The sequence below is a fragment of the Dunckerocampus dactyliophorus genome, chromosome 11 (genome assembly GCF_027744805.1).
Source record: "Dunckerocampus dactyliophorus isolate RoL2022-P2 chromosome 11, RoL_Ddac_1.1, whole genome shotgun sequence".
Taxonomy (NCBI): Eukaryota; Metazoa; Chordata; class Actinopteri; order Syngnathiformes; family Syngnathidae; genus Dunckerocampus; species Dunckerocampus dactyliophorus.
In genome coordinates, this window is record NC_072829.1 from 10,199,399 (window position 1) to 10,216,999 (window position 17,601).

General features: G+C 41.0%; 1 protein-coding gene across 4 annotated transcripts in view; it reads right to left on the reverse strand.

Annotated features, from left to right (window-relative positions):
• Nucleotides 1-251: 251 nt before the first annotated feature.
• pcdh19 (protocadherin 19) overlaps nucleotides 252-17,601 on the reverse strand; it is a 92,449-nt gene continuing 75,099 nt past the window's right edge. For 3 of the 4 annotated variants that reach the window (XM_054791251.1, XM_054791250.1, XM_054791248.1), the window contains exon 5: nucleotides 252-4,971. In XM_054791251.1, coding sequence (XP_054647226.1) covers nucleotides 4,406-4,971 — 566 coding nt within the window. In that variant the 3' untranslated portion in view covers nucleotides 252-4,405. The remainder of the gene's footprint in view (nucleotides 4,972-17,601) is intronic. The other variant, XM_054791249.1, reaches the window with a different exon arrangement.

Sequence of the window (17,601 nt, forward strand, 5' to 3'; positions counted from 1 at the left end):
ACTCATGTTGAAGTGTTGGTGCATTTAACGGATTTTAAAATGAAAGGTGCTCTGTAAATTGCAAAAAAAAAGAAAGAAAAGAAAGAACAAATACGACATATCATTGTAAAATCGTATTTTAATGAGCTGCACAAAACCGGACTACACAACCAACCTACACAGGCACTCCTGAGTGTTCGTAGGATTTGTTCCTGCCTAAGAACAAATCCTAGATAAGAAGGTCAGTAGAAATCTTGAACGTAACACATATTATAGACATTACACTATATTTCTGATTTTGAATCAGTGTCACTTTTGTTATTGTCTGAATTATGACAAAAACCAGGAGCAATAAATACTATGAAGTTCACATTGGCACATTGGCATACAGTCTTTCACGATTCAATTTTAGTTACATTGTGTGTGGACTACACTGTTTATGTTAACAACACGTACACGTTTTGTTAAAGTACATGTTTTGTATGCAGCAAAATGTGTTTGGTGCACAATGAGGTGTTATACTTCGGAACGCACAGGAGCTAAAATGTAAGTTCTTCGTTTTCTACTGGGCCTACAGTGGAACCTCAGTTAGCGTCCGCCCAGGTTAGCGTGATCTTCAGTTAATGTTGAAAAAGTACACCACAATTTTGCCTCGGTTTGTGTGCATTCTCCAGTTAGTGTACACTATGGCGCGCGTCTTCTTGTATTATTAACACACTGTGTGAATTCAACAAGCATCATATTAGCTAGCTAAACAAAATTACAACCGGAGCCGGACGTTACATCACTCGTCTCTGATGTTATCAGCGGTTGACTCTCAAAACTGTTAACACGTTTTCATAGTTTCACAATTATTAAAAGTTTTACAATTATTTTAGAGTTTTACATGAATGACGTGATTGTTCCCAAAGACACGATGTGGCAGCGAGATCAAGCACCACCACCTTCCTGTTTTCAGTCAAGAATCAGGTTTTCAATGTTGGTAAAAGTAACATTAGATGTTCATTTAACCCTTTCATTCATCCTTTATATATACTTATATGCATTTTCAATTGTTTTCTGCATGTACAACTAGAATTGTTAAAAATATAAACAACATGTTTTTTGTTCGCAGTTTGGCTTTCTGGGTGGGATTCATTGGATTTACATTATTTTTTATCGAAAAAATTGATTTGGTTATATGTCTGTTTCACTTAGAGTCGGACCTTCTGGAACAAAACAATGACGCTAACCAAGGTTCCGTTGTATTTATTTCATCGTCTTTGTGACCCACTTTTGCATGTCGCGAAACGGCAAAGTGGGGATCTACTGTATATTTAACTGCTTAGCATATCTTGACGTACATTAGGTTGGTTTCAACGTGTTTTAGAAACACAAATTATCAAAGTGGCGCCCAGCTGAATCCTTTCTTTTTTCTGCATGCCGCCCTCGGTGGAAAAAAATGTGGACACCCCTGCTATCCCCTGCTAGCCCTTGTCACTTTTACTGCGACTTCTGTGTGTTTTTGTTTCACAAAAGGCGCCAAGTGACCCACTCTAAGAAACAAAAAGAACACTCCCAGCCAGAAATAGATGCATGCAAACACACCTCACTTGTAGGAACTTTCCCCAAAGGTCTGCTCGGGAAATAATGGGAAACAGCAAGAGAGATTGCGGTGAATATTAATGCAGCCGGTGCTACTTGTGACTGTTAATTTCCATTTTATTATGACAAACACAATGGACGTGAATACATATTTCATGACACTGACATCATGTTGCACATTGTAAATGAATTGTGCTCAGTTAAAATATACTAGTCCATTGTTTTAGTTGTAAACTTGCAATGTAATTTGTGACCAAAAACACTAAAACCTGTATTATTTTTTAAATTAATGTATTATTATGTATATATTATTTATTTGTTTAACCACATTCGTTTTCTTTTGTCTTTTACTATTGCATAATCTATTCTTTTCTCCCGCTCTTAGAAAATGATAACATTTAAACACATTAAACAGTAATCGGAGGGTTAGTAGGATTAAAATAAGCTCTGCTTCTTCCAACTCCTACATGATGATTGTGATGTTTATTTGTCCAAACACAAATGACATTGACATTTCCGTGTTTGGGGACGAGCTGAGATGCCACAAACCATATCTTTCAAAAACAATGTTGCAATGTAGTATTGTCAAATATCTTGTGTCAAATATTTGTGTTTCTTTAGGTGCTGGTTTCATGTTTCTCTTGCCACGTGTGTTCTTTTTAACAAGGTCTGTATGCGATACCGAAGCTACAAAATGTTCAAGTAACACCACAGAATTTGTCTCTATAGCTTCTTCCACCACTTGCTTCCTTGGTATAAAGCAAAGCATTGCCGAGGGATAATGACCACTCAGTGGCTTGAAGCTCAGACATTGTCTCCTAATGAGCACATTGGACACTTTTTGTCTTGTGTGTGCAAAAATGACCAGAAAAAACAAGCAGACACATTTAATAGTTTAATTATAAGCTGCTGTATACATTCAGTGATTATTCCGATGTTCATTTTGCCAGAAGCCAAGGGTGAGACCAGCAAAACATTCAGCTACAAGATCTAATTTTTTTTTTTGTATGTATGCAGTCTGTCCACTTTCATTCACATGTTCCACGTTGCACATAATTTACCGCAAAGCAACATAAAACCACACTGCTGATGTGCAGCACGCTTCATCCCGGAATGACAACCATTCTTTCTCACCTGCTGCGTGATGCTAGAGGGGGGGCAGTTCTGTATCACTATGATCAAAACTTTATATATCAACTCAACACAGATGGAGCTTGGTAAGAAAAGTGCTGGGTGAACCCAGACTCTCAATCGAAGGTTTAAAAAAATCTAAAGTTTTGCCTAAACTTGTCTGGGCTTAGTAGGACACCTGGTGGAACTCCATCTTCAAAATTATCGGTTTGTTTGCATCTTTTTTTTATTCTTTTTTTTTTGGGTTTCTTTTGCTATCTCACTCTAAGCTCATTGAACTGACACACTAATGTTGGTGCTGAAATTGCTTCTTTTTGTGTCTTTTTTTTGTTGTTTTTTTACATTTTCTAGTAGCCCACACAGAAACTTGATGGCACAAGAACTGACCAATAAGAAACTCTTTACAACAAGGTAGACTGCAAGTCAACAGTTGCCAGGGGGGTAACACAGCAAACCAAAAAACAGATAATTTTGAAAAAAAAAACAAATAAAAAAATCAGGTTCAATATAAAAGCAAAAGACAAAGAAAAAACAAAAAAAAAAACCCAAAAGCAAGTTAATTTCAAGTATAACTTACTCATAGAATAACTACACATCATTAAATATTCTCATTATACATTTTTAAATTATTTATAAAATATATTTTGGCATGTGTTTTTTTTTTTCATTTTTGTGTTTGTGTAACAAACGCTACTGTAGCTTCAGTCGAACACCAATGTTTATGTTTATTTTTTTTTCAATCTGTTAAAACAAAACATTTAAAGGGATTGTCACATTACAACAGGTTAATAAAAATGATAATAGTAAACCCTATACAGAGTTTCACATAGCAAGACAAGAGTGACGATCCCTTCTATCCTAGCCCCATAGTCAAAAGTCAGAAAAAATACAAGACCGGAGAGCAGGGTTTGAACTTGTGCTCCACTGACTACAATCAAGGTTGGGCACCACCGCAGATATGGAGGCGTACAGCCGGGTCCGTCCATTTTTCCGAGAGGCTTTGCGACAGTTCATTTAGCTCTGTCATTGACAGAATCTAAACACTGTAAAGACCTCACAGTGTGGTGACGCCGGGATGTCCTCGGAGATGCAGAGAGAGCCTATCTTATTAGTCGGCAGGGTGAAGCGCAAATGAGATTGAGAGGTCACCCTTCCCCGTCTCCCAGATGCGCACCGAACTCAGGGAGTATATTTTTTCCGATGAATCCTGTGTCTTCCTCGTTACATCGACGGAGCTCACTATACAAAGGAACAAAGAGCGATTTTCGCAGCTAGGACCAACTGCAAAACCAAAGAAGGCAAATATTTCATTGTGATACAAAAGTTGTTGAAAAAGGCATATCTGTACTTAAGCGTCGGCACCTGAGGGTGTCCAAACATGTCCTGCTTTGGCGTAAGGGCTGGCGAGCTCCGATAGCCACTTCCGTGCAGTCAACAGTAACCTGCCTGTCCACTCACTGCTGATAACAAGAAAATAAAGACAAAGAAAAAGCAAATGGGAAAAAAGTACCGCAACTACAACAAAGCCACATCCACTACCTTGGCATGAGCACACAACTAGCTGCAGCACACTCTTGAATATTGCATACTGCAAATGGGTGTGTCTTGTCTAGTCCCTCTGTTGGACTCTTCTTGTGTGAATGTACAGCTATTGCGGGATATATATGTATATATATGTGAGTTTACACTAAGTGTGTGGCGGAGAAGCTCGCTAAAGCACAATGTCCTTCAAGCGCTTGCTGCTGGGGGACTCCTTGTCGCGGCCATCGTGGAGAAGCGTGTTGATCTCCCGCACCGATGGCTCACTGTCTTTCCCCTCCGGTTGCCGGAGCAGGCTGTGGTTGGCGATGCGCTCTGCGTCGCGGCATTTCAGTGTGTTGTAGGCAGACGAGGGCTTGGACATGGGGCTCTTCAGGTGCACGGGGGAAGTGATGGGGCTGGCCGCCTCTCGCCCGTTGCCGGCTTCGCGCACCGCCCCACCATTGGCCTTGGGGCTGCACACCTGAGATTCCTGAGTCCGCTTCCCCCTCATGTCGCCTCGCTCCACATCATCGTGCCCGTCCTTGCCAAAGGTGGCAAAAGTCCTCTTAGTGGTGCCGTCCTCATAGTGGGGAACGTCCACCGTGGTGGCCTCGATCGACAGAGCGATGACATTGCGGGCATGCTCGGGCGACTTCACGCGTGCTGGGATAGGGACGCGAGGCATCCAACAGCGGTCTGAGTGCCCAAGGATGCGGCACTCGTCTTGGCAGTGGAAGCCTTCAGTGGGTTCGCTGCCTGGAAAAACAGGAAATATGTTTGTTTGAATTGTGAAGGTGACTTTCCTTACATTAATGATAAATCAATTAGAATACAAGGCTGCAATTTAGTGGAAAAAGGTACAAAATTTCAAGCACTCTCCAGTGTCTTTACTCCAGAAAATGCCAACACACTTGGCAGTAAAATGCAGCATTGGCCACAAAAGTCTATTTTTTCTATGAGCCCAATGCAAATGACAACTGATATCAGGTAGTCATATCAGGTAGTGGGTTGGTACACCTCTTGTGTAATTAGTTGTTTTTTTTTTATCAGTAGCGACGCAAGATGAACCGAAACCATCAGATATCACACAGAGACACCAGACAGGTTCCGGTGTTGACGCTTCGATTCCTCCCTCTCTCGTGAACCTGTCATCTGGCACCGACTCATAAATATGTAATGATGTTTTACGCTGTAGTGAATATGATATTTTGTCTGCAGTCTGTATGGATACACACTCTGTTTTATGTTCAAGGGGAAAGTATTTTCATTCATTTCTTCATAACATAAGAGGAATACGTGGTATCTACAGGATTGATTTCAGGGATGACAGTATGCCCCCCCTCCAGTGAGCTGTAGTGGGCCATCCGTCCATGCAACTATGCCATGACACATGTTTGAGCTCTACTCGAGCCGACCTCCCATTCCAGCAGGTGACAACAAGGGATCGCGGGTGGGCGGTAGGGTTCTGGTGTCATCAACCCAAATGCATACGCTTACATCTGGTAATCACAGCCTGTGACAGATCACCTAATTAAAATCATTTAATGATCTGTTTTTCTTCCTGCCTTTTCGCGAGGAGCACCTCAGCAGAGGCTCCGGGGATCGATATTTGAAGATTGGAGACAAGGCTTTGTCAGTGCCGTCTCTCATAAAATACAATCTGATCAAACTGACAATGTAGTGAGCAGACGTCGAACTGTGGAAACAGATAACAATTGAAATGTAACGTGGAGACATTGTGTTGCCTACAGACCAGCACAAACAATGAGTAAGACACAACTCCACATTTATATCTATCTCAAAACCGTGGTGTACCGGTACGCCATAATCATGGTTTGTACCTCACTTTTAAGTTCACGGTTTGGTTGATTTGCAGTACTTTTACTTACTTTACTTTTAAATTTTAATTATTATTTTTTTTAATTAAACATAAAAAACAGCAAACAGCCAGCAGGCAATTCTCTAAGAAATACAATTCTCAAAAAAAGAAAAAAAAGAATATCTAATACAGGGGTCACCGACGTTTTTTCTTGCAAGAGCTACTTTTAGAAAATGAAAATGGCCACGAGCTACTCATTTTTCTAGAAATTATTTTCATACCTTATTTCAACCCAAACAGATCAAATATGCTTGTTTTACCAAAACATTCACAAAATGCTGGCAACCAAAACTCACATTTTATGTTTCAGAATACTTTTCTTTCTAGTGTCCTCACATTATTAACTGAAAACCTGAATGAAAAGCAGGCTTGCGGACACCTCATGTGGTCGTGGGGGCTACCTGGTGCCCGCGGGCACCACGTTGGTGAACCCTGATCTCATAGTTTCCAATGTTTTTTTTTAGAAAAGTGCAACAGTAACTTTTTGAACAGTCTGAAATATTATTCTATCGTTAGGAAATAAAATTTCCAATTATTCCTTAAAGTGCAGCATGAATAGTTCTGGTCCGTGACAATTGTTTTGTACCAAACTAAAATCTAACTGAAAAACTATCAACTACTACATCTTTACAACGACCATGGCTACAGGATCATTCAATTTCACAGAAAAAGTGAAGACATCACAATCACTTCAACCCTAGTATGAAGAAAATGTCCTGTATTTCCCACAGTTTGAAAGGACATTTGAATGATGGCTGATTGAAGTTGCACTGGTGGCAATCAGACAGACTGAGGAGCACCAAACTCAAGTTTTTTTTTTTATGGAGAAGAGGGATCCAATCAGAAGGCAAAAAAAAAGCAAACAATAAAATCCCATTTACTGGAGCTACAATAGTAGGTTGGTTTCAAAAACCCGTGATAAGTCAGTGTCTTTAATTGGCTACCTGAAACTTGGCAGCGTTTGCGTCAGGTGGTTAGGGCTTGGTGAAAGGGTAAGACTAGCCTGAAAAAGCCACATGTGGGACAGAGGTTGGAGGTTGGAGGTAAAGTAGGCCTACAACTGACAAGGCAATCTGGTTCTGGTGGCCTGGCCAAAAACAAACAAAAAAAAATGCATAAAATGAACTAGGTTTCTTTGTTAATGTGATATGTCAAAGTTCGCAATCGTGTGACTCAATGGGGAAAAATATGAACCTCAACTGTCAAAACTAAAATCTTTCATGATCGAATGTTCTTCTATGACGAATGAGGCCATTTAGGGTCCTGCTGGGGATGGAGAAAGGAGGCTACCGTCCTCCGGCTGCTGACTTTGTGACCTCTTTGAAAAATTTGGGGGATGAGTGGTGTCACTGAAAAACAACATGCTTACACAGCTAGCTGAGCTCTGCTAAAGTTCAAGTCTTGGAATACAGTTCACAGAGTGTCTCCTAAAAGAGACATAATTACCATATTTACTGGACATCCCTGTCAAGAGGCGCAAGAGGTCATTCTGAGATTGTAACAACTACATGTATATGCTGCTTCTGCCATTCAGTGATGTGGAATAAGATTGGGAGCTCGGTGAACTTGCTTAACAGTAACTTGCTTGTTGGATTTGCTGGCTTGTTATACAAATTTAGCCTATTCAGCCTCCCAGGTATGTTCCTGATTCTACTGTGTAGTTGAATAACTGTTACTGTATTATGTACGGGGCACCTATTCAGCCTGTTGTTCTGTGTGCTTTGGTGTAGTTAAATAACATACATTTCCAGATTAAAAGTCTGTTCTTGGTCTGGAATTTTGTGACTTACATTTCTAAATAAATGCGACTTACAGTGTGGTGCGACTTATACTGTATATGTTTCTTCCCCTCTTCACATTTCCTCACACATTTTTTGACTGCTGCAACTTATACTCCTGTGAAACTTATAGTCCAGAAAATACCATATGAATTTTTTTATTTGAAATCACTTCCTAGTTGTCTTAATACCGTAATATCGTAATATATCTGGGTCAAATTACCCCAAAGATCAAGAACTACAGCATACTTAAATCCAACTCGAAAGAGCCCCTTTCAGCGCAGATGGTTATGTTTTTGTTAATGTGTTTCCAAGAATGAAGACTTACAATTTTTCTCTCATTTGCTCAATTGAAAATTAATTTTCAATTGAAATGTCAGTTTTAAGTGAATTTCCACGATTTGCATACTTCTTTCTTTGTAATTAACGTCATTTTCTCTAAATACTTTTTGCCTGAAGCAATTTCCCAAAGCGTGAAAAGCCTATGGGCACAAAGAGAAACACACAAGTTTGTATGCTTCCTACTTAGCAGTGCATGCATAGGCAGTGAATACGTTTTTTTTTAACCCCCTTCTCAGTTCCTTTGGGGGTTGCATGGGAGAGCAACTGCGGTTGTAAAGGGCATTGTCATGAAAGCCATTAACACTCACACATCCTGTCTGTGTGTAGAGCTTCAAAAAAGGCAGATGTTGTTCCAAAAGAGCTGAGACAAATTGAAAGAGAACAAATTTAAATCTAAAAAATGACCTCGGACAAAACACAATCTTCTCCTATTCTCAGGGAAAAAATGAGCAAAATGTTATGAGATGAATCGCTGTCTTTCTAGCGTCACACTTGACAGTGGAGGCACTTCCTGCTGTTAACCTTCATCAAGGAAAAAGCAGGCCAGTCAGCTTCTAGATTAGACTTGAATTAGGTGACAAAAGAGAGCAAGATGTCATTCCGTCTACTGTTCAATACTAGGTAACAGTAAGCCGTAATCACAGTGCGGTCAAACCTGATTACAACTACATATACCAGTACGCCCCTATTCAATACCAATAATTACACAAGGAGCTCCATTGGGATTAGACTGCTTCTTGTGGTTTCTTATTTTCTTGTAGCCTGCTTAATGCGAGTGCTCTTTATTTAAGGTCCAAAAGCTGTTCAAGGCATTGGGGAGTACATATGGAATACCTCCACTTCAAGTATAGAATACAAATCTCTTGGTAGTTGTAGACATGCTTTCCTGTTTATAGTTCACCCGAAGGAACAACATTTCCTGCCAGTTCTTCTTGAAGTTTGTCACCATGTTGATTAAATTTCAACCCTCCCTCTCGGTCTGATGAAGACGTCTTAATGCCCTGGCATGGAGATTTGAGGAATCCCTCAACCCGACAAGCTCATTGGTAAATTTGCCATAGCCGCACGCACCGCACGTAATGATCCCCTCTTGTCATACTGCTGGAGGTGATGGTTGTGTGTGGCTAATGGAGGAAAAAAGGATCAGCAGAAGACTACAAAATCCCTTGACGGTAGCAGGGAGGGGAGGTGTTCACTGTCAGCAGGAGCGCATCAAAGAAACTAGAAGTTATTTTGCATCGTGCTTGTCGAACAGCGATGTCATCCTATCAAATGCAACAAGAGGCAGGTGGTCATTTTTTGAGGTTGATGTGATTTAAAATACGACAGATGAAACTTTTTTTCTAGCTGCAGTCACCCGGCATCAGGGACATGCAAGGATGACACAGTTCAGTCAGTTATCACAGCGTGATGAACCCGAAAAAGAACCTGAAACAGCAAGTGCGGCATGATAAACTGCTTTACTGAGAATGGCTGGCACTTTTGGGCTCCAAAGTACCTTTTTTTTTGTATTTCCCCATTTGTACTGGCATTTTCCGTTTTTTTTAACCGCGGCGAGTGCCCCGATGGTCCTTGTCATATGAAAATAGATGCCTGATGGCACGATGTTGACACCGTTGTGATGTCGGCGCCTTGAAAGGGAATAATTAAGAGCAATTTAAAGCGTGATATGTTATACGTTTGGCCGACGCTTTCCTTTGATTTGCCACTTTTCTCTTCCGTCGCCTCGGCCTTTGAAATTAAACCCTATTAAAAATCAAACTGATTCGACAAATCTATCCCGAGTGTTTGAAAAGGCGACTATTCTCTGACAACGGCGAGAACAAAAGGCAAATCCTGTCAACGGGTGATGGTAATTGCTTTTTAAAAGAAAAATAACACTTTTTGTGGTCATGCAAGCTTTCTTGAAGCAGGACGCAATGCCGCCACGCATATATTTGGCCACATCCATAGCGGTTTCCTGCCTGCACTATTCTATTTGTGTAATTATTGACAAAACCTGAACAGGGACGTTTAAAGGGGCTTTAAGTCTGCTAAGTCCTTGGGGCATTTCAATATCAGTCTGACTAATTTACATAAAACGGCCCTCACCCCGCATTGACAAGACAGGTCAGCACCCTAAACTGGCTGCTCCGAACAGGGATGTTTCGAGGGGGGTGTATGTGTGCTGGAATTCTTGATCACTGGGTTTCTGGATGGTGGCCGAGTGGTTAGCATGTTGGTTGGCATGTTGGCCAAACAGTCAGGAGATCTGAAAGCTCTGGGTTCAAATCTCCATTGGGCATCTCTGTGTGGCGTTTGCATGTTCTCCCTCTGCGTTCTCTGACGCTCTCTTAGAAGCATTCCTGATAATATTGTTATGATGCCCCATGTTGCTCTAATGCTGTTTTTATTCTTGTTAAGTGATTGACTTTAATATTCTTTCTTACACATTTATCTTCTTACAGGCATTTTGCAGACCCTTTGTCATCCATAGCTGAATTCTCTTCTTTTGCTTATTAGACAATTATCTCAATGGACAGTGCTTATTGTGTAACTTCACAAATATTTTCAAAGTGTTCATATACTTAATCGACATCGTTTTCACGAAACAAACATTCCCATCTTTGTTCTTCCAGATCTTTCAGATCAAATCATTAGTGAATATATTATCAATTAGCGTTGCACAATGGTCTGTTATTCTGCTTGGTCTGGTGATTTTTAGATATAGACTCAAACTATACATTGTATCTATGAAGTAATTTATTATCCTTTCATTATTTGAATTTAGAAGATCAATATTGAGGTGCCCACATACGAAGATTACTTCTTTGGCTTATATCTGTGTAGGCTGCTTTGATCCAGTACTCGAACATTTCAGTGCTTGACTTGTGTTCTATATAAACAACTTAGTAATACATTTTTGCTTTTTTCTTTAGAGATTTCAATAGTTATACACAGCCACTCCTCCACTTTTGTTTTTCCTGTTGACGCAGTTCTGCATAACTTTAGAGCTCAAAATCCATGCCCTTGTTGGCATCAGTGCAAGTTTCTAAGATTGCGATTACTTTGAAGGGTTCCTTGAATTGGCGCAATTATTGTCTGATGTTGTTACAATTTGCATACATGCTTTTGCTCTTTTATGTGGATAATTGACAACTTATTGTCGATATTAAAGTTATTATTGTTCCTCCGTGTAGTAACAGCAGTCATTTCCGATATGAGAAAAAAAGTTTGTGTCCGGATCTATATCGTTCTCCAATTCCAGTTGTTTGTGGTCTGGAAAGCAAAATGTTTCCAATTGTAGGTCTTCTTGTCCTGCAAACTTTTGTGTTATATTTTGTGTGTCGTTAAATGTAAATAAATGGGTTCCTAAATCCAGTGCTTTTTGTTGATCAGTCCCTTGTGACATGCTGATGATGTTGTCAAATGAAAATGAATGTAATCCTTCTCTCTGCATTCGTTCTTGCTTGTGAGTTGCGTCCCTTTTCCTTGTTGTCTTGTTGATATGATCTTTAATATTTTCCAGGTCATTAATGTGTTTGACAACAAGCACTCTGGCTTTGGGTCCTCCATTTAGCTTGATTTGCAGTTGGCACTCGAAGTGTCTTGGATCGTTCCCTGCTTCCTCAAGTCTCGTGCTTTTTTGGCCATGTCAACGTTGCGTTTTGTCAGATGTTCATGTAGACGTTTCTTCCTTTCAGCTTCTCTCCCTGTTTCAGCGCTGTGGTTTTGAATTTCTTGTTGGTGAACTTAACGACAATGACGGGTGTGGTGCTGTCTCTGCCATATAGTGGGATGTAGGTATCGATGGTGTGGATGTCTACGTCCACCTTCTTTGAATGTAGAAAGTTGGCAATTTGTTGTTCTGTTGAAGCGACATACATTTCATCTGGTTCTTTGTTCCTGACTGTCCTGGCACATGACCTGGGTTTAATTCGGAGCACCGTCAAGATAACATTGCTCATTTGTGCATTCTGATCCATTTCATCAATTGTGTTCTTCATTTGTCAATGATTTTACTTTTGCTTCACTATCTTCTTTAAGAGCAGCAATCAAGGCAGCATTATTATCCTGTAATACCTTGATTTCATTGTGCTCTTCTCTATTTTCCTCCCTCAAGTGTTTAATGTCCTCTTGATGGCTGCTGCTCTGCTGTTTCAGAACTCTAATGTGTTTTTGCGAATTTTTCAGATCATGTCGTACTTGCGCCGCATTGTGTGCAGTATGATCCGAGATTTCCTGCTGTAGCTTTTTCATTTGGGATTAAAAAATGGATTAAATAAAATCTGTTTCTTTCTACTCCTTTTTAGACATGTTGAATTTTGCAACTGTAAACATGTGATGTGGTTCCTGAATGTAACCTGTTAAGCATGTTCAAAACAAATGAAACCGCAGCATGTACCATTGCCATGTACATTGTTGCGAGTAACCAGTAGTCAACTGGTTTCACTGCGTGCGTCACAACAAGAAAGTCCCCGGTTCAATTCCATCTTAGACCACTCTGAAATACCAATTGTGGAGGTGGTTTCTGTTCAGACGACCACTTTACCACCTGAGCCAAGCCACATTAGACTTCACTTGGATCAACAACAGCTTGTTATTTAGTTATTTGGAATTGGGCAGAATCTGTAAAGAGTTTAAATGTACATTTCTGCAGCTCTAGTCGTGTCTTCAGGACGGGGGCTAAAATTTACTGCTTGATAGCATACACTTCTCTGCTCTCATTGCGGCATCGCATTGTATCTGTGACAGTGAAATTGCTGTTTTCTAATTGCACTCCATATTCATTTTCCATTCTGGCAGCCACATGGCAAAGATTGATTAAATCTAAATTGTTACTACAGGGCCTTGATGAAGCTGGTGCCGCGGAAGCTGATAGAAGTATCACAGGGGAGGACAATGCAGAAAATATGGCACCAGCAGATCAGAAAGTCCTCAGTGCTACAGTCGAGTGCTCACATGTAGTCAATCCTAACTACAGCAGAGGACGGGCGCTCCGGCCAACTGAGGCTCGGACAAGCAGCCTCGTACACCGCTCACCGGGGAGAGTCCGAGCCTCACTGTCATCCGGGCGAGCCAATTCAGTCTGCGGGCCATAAATCAGCCCAGAGGCTCGGCTCCAGCGGGAGCAGCAAGATGGAGTGTGATGGTCTTGTTTTTACAAACAGTAGAGGGGCACCCTCACTGCACTGGGCAAGCCATCACTCTCTGCACAGTACTCTCCTTCTCCCCACAGCATCTGGTTCATTCATATGACGCTTATCCCCCCTCACCAGCACCACCAAAAGCCCCCCTAGATTCATGCCTTGCAGCTCCCCCCTGCCGCTGAAGCCCATCCTTTATGCTTCTCCTCCTCCTGTCCTCCCCTTTCATCTCATCAGCACTGCTGTCGGACGTACATTGCTGTAATTAAATCTACCCCTCATCCAAAATTCCTCTCATTTCTGTCTAACGCACTAGAATGCACTTCAAGTCGCCCAGTCAAATATTAATTGTGAAAGAAATTGGAATCACTGGGCGGTCTTGTTAGCTCCTTGAAGCCAGAGGTCTGTGCGCTTCCATTTGCGCGCCTTAGCACCAGTCAATTTATGAAGACCGGATTCAACGTCTAATCCATCAAGCGGCGGAACGCCTGACAGCTTGTCACTTGCCGCACGCATGGCTGTGCCCTCCCCATGGCTATTACAATATGTCACTTCGACTTAATTTCCAGCATATATGCCATTCTATATCTGCACCCAGTTGTTTAAAGGGGACATATTACACAAAAGTGACACTTTTTAATTGCTTGCACAACCAAGTAATTTGTCGGCTGTATGTCTTTCAGCAAGCCATACACATTCTGTGCGGTTTGTGAGGTAACAATCTGGCTATTTTAAATAAGACGGCAGTCACACAGAGTTGCCGACACAGGACATCACCTCAAAACCTGCTGCTCTGAAGAGGGTTGTTGAGAGGGACTTTTATGGACGCTGTTATCCTTGATCCTTGGGGTATTTTCACCAATAGATAATAATCCAGCAAATCTACATACCAACACCCCCAAAAATGTAGGTGATGAGCCAGCACATCACCCCACAACTAGCTGTTCAGACCAGGGCTGTTTAGAGGGTTATTTTTAAGTTTGCTGTAATTCTCTATTCTTGAGGTATTTTGAGCAATAGATTTGAAGGTATTAAGACTGGAACTGTTTAATTTGCACAATATGTGTCTTTCAAGATTGACCATCTGAACCGTATCCCAGGTTTTTGACCTTGGCTGCTGCTGGCGATCCGCAGCCCGGCGGGTTGCGCACGTGAGGAATAAATTTCCTAACCTGTGTTAACAAACAATGCACCGGCTTCTAAATTGGTACAAACAGCAGCTGTTTAACAGCTGCGTATCAGCAGTGGGAGGGTGGAACAAACGGCCTACAATGGCCGTGCTGTTAATAAATCATTTTATCATCGTTGGTTCAAAGGCAGGACCGCTGGCTAGTGAACTGCTGCAATGAACTACAAATGAGTGGAACTGGTGGCTGCATTGATACTGTACACGGTCGGGTCTTTCTACTACCCGGGCAATGACAGGATGCTTTCACATTCTGGTACGTAGTGATGACCATCTGTAGCACAGTAGAGCAGTGTTTGTTTTTTCTGATCCAACGGTACAACTAAATAGCAGGTGTAGATGGTATATTAGAATAAAGCTCAAACACCACTGCAGAAAGTAAATCTAAAAACATACACTTTGCAGCAATTGCAGCAATTGCCCTCCTAATGATCGCCCCCACTGTTTCAGCTCTCCTGGTGCACGTCAAGAGTGCAATGCCCTCACCAAAACTCTGCACAGCGGGCATTTGGCATCCCAGCTGCACACCTGCCAACTGCGCTATATGACAGCAGAGAGCAGACCGCCTCTACATCAGCTATTGACTCATTTTAACTCCAGCTTTTGGCAGAGGACATCTTTAAATATACTGGAACGAATGCAGCAATTCTGTGTTTAAGCCTGACCGACCTACAGAGCTAATTTGCTCCGAAACCCCTGAGTCTGAGGGATGCAAAAGACTGGGGGGTTGGGGGTGTGTGATGAAGTGGACTTTTAAATTACATCAGTGGTCAGGAATGGGCTGTAGATGAAAGACATAAGGGGGCTAGAGAGTAAAACGCAAATCACTCAGGTCACTTTAAAAATAGCTTTACATGACAACAACTTGGTTAAATTGGGTCAATTCAATTTCATTTTACCAGTTTTCCATTCAACGACGGGTTTAATTTCTACAACACAAATATATCACAGAAACATATTAGACTCGACCGCAATAAGTGAATTTCCGCGAAGCTGGATTCAATATTAATAAATTGAATATTTTCCTAGTTATGGCATAGAAAACCTTTTTACGATCTTCTAAATACACATTTTAACGTTACTGGAGCTCTCTCGACATCAAACAGCACCCATATAATCACCTTTACATTTGTATTATCTAGGGATGCTCCGATCGATAAGCCACCGATCAGTATTAGCCGATTTCCGTAAAAAATAATTTGATCGGCATATGCCGATAAAACACAGGCAACAATCACCTTTGGCCAGCAGCGACCCTTTCGTGCAGGGTAGTGTTTTGACCTAACTAAGTCTTTGGCAGTGTCGTCCTCCCAGTCAGTCTGGGATTATCAGTATCGGAATCGGCAGCATAAAATTCTGATCGGAGCATCCCTAGTATTACCCTATATAGTAGATATAATCAGAGAAAATAACACAAATTAGACATAAAAATGGCAAAATAAACTCACACATTGGCAGATTTAAATGGCTTTACACTCGTATTAACCAATATAGTAAAGATAAGAGTAAATAAGCCATTTAAGACGTAAATAAAACTCCCTCTCGTGTGTGTCACAGTATATGTGTTCTTTCTGGGACCTTAGTGGCGGACGGATGTGTGGAAAACAGGTGTCCAGTGTTGTCAGAGGTTCATAGTTGAGTTTATACTGGTCGTGGCCACAACAGTAGCCTGTGGTATTATGATTATTATGTTAGTATTATTGTGCCTGTTGTGAGATAATTTAAATCTGTAATAAATGCCTATTCTGACGATCATGTCTGGTTCTCACCAAACAATTACTGACAACTAAGTGGCCAATGTAAAATACTACATTCACAATTAAAATGCTTCTTCTGCCTTGTATTTGCATTTTAGTTTATTTAGTTCGTGCATTTAGCCATTTTTATGCTTGAAAGTCCTTAATTTAGGCCAAGAATAAGTACAATTTGCTTAAATGTGCATGTTTATTTTACCAATGATAGGCCGTATTCAACCACGAAACAGCTACCATTTATTAATTAATTTTTAGGTGAGGGCACAGTGTTCCAACCGCGATGTAGGGAGGGGCGACCGTAGTCATAATTTCTACAGTGAAATTTGCAGAACACAATATGAAACTAACTCTTCTCTGGGGAAATGAGTAACGCATTGGCATAAAGCGGTGCTTCTTAATTATTTAGTGTCATGCCCCCTCCGAGGGGAAATAATTTAAGAATCACCCTTCCACCCAATTTACTATTGAGAACCTAACTGATCATATTTATTTATCTATACTGTACATACTGAAGTCCAAACTGAAACCACAAAACGCGTACAGCTGGAGAGCGGTGAAGCGTATCAACGTATTGAGGATTCAACATGTATGCCGAGTACGAAATATTTGTGCACGTGCAAGTTTGCACTAATATTGAAAGTCCCCGCTGCCTCTCAAGCCCCCCTGACAGCTCACCGCGCTCCACCAGAGGGGCTTGCCCCATTATTTGATAAGCACTGGTTTAAATTAATTTATTAACTTGCCCATTAAATAATTTAATTGTGAAATGAAATGGCTGAAATAATTGTATTTTTAACAAATATTTATCTAATTTATTTACTTCATTACAGTTTTATATATTTAATTCCCTTTTTATGTATTTATTTTAAAAAACAACATGTCTGTTCTCATTCCTTTCCCCCTACTCTGTAGTTCTGTCTGTATTAGCCATCTGGAGCAAACAAACAAACACAATACTATCTCAGTGCCACTAAAATGTGTCATTGGGTCCAAACAGCTCGGGACTTCACACCAGGACAGCATACCAATAATCCCAGCCATTCCTCTCTCGCTCGTTCTGTTCGCTTCCGCCTGGCCTCAAAAGAGCGGCCTTACATAATTAATACAATGTGCCTTCTCATTCAGTCACATTCACTTTGTGTCAGGCAGGACTATGTGTTTAATATTCCATTTTATCTTGTCACCGAGCCCCAGTGAGGTACCCGCTCTCTCATTTTCCCTCTACCTTCCCTTCCCTTCCCTTGAAAAGTCTCTTCTAGGTAATTTTAACAACCCCTGGAAGTAGGACATTGTAATATGGTGAGTGGCGCTATGAAGTATG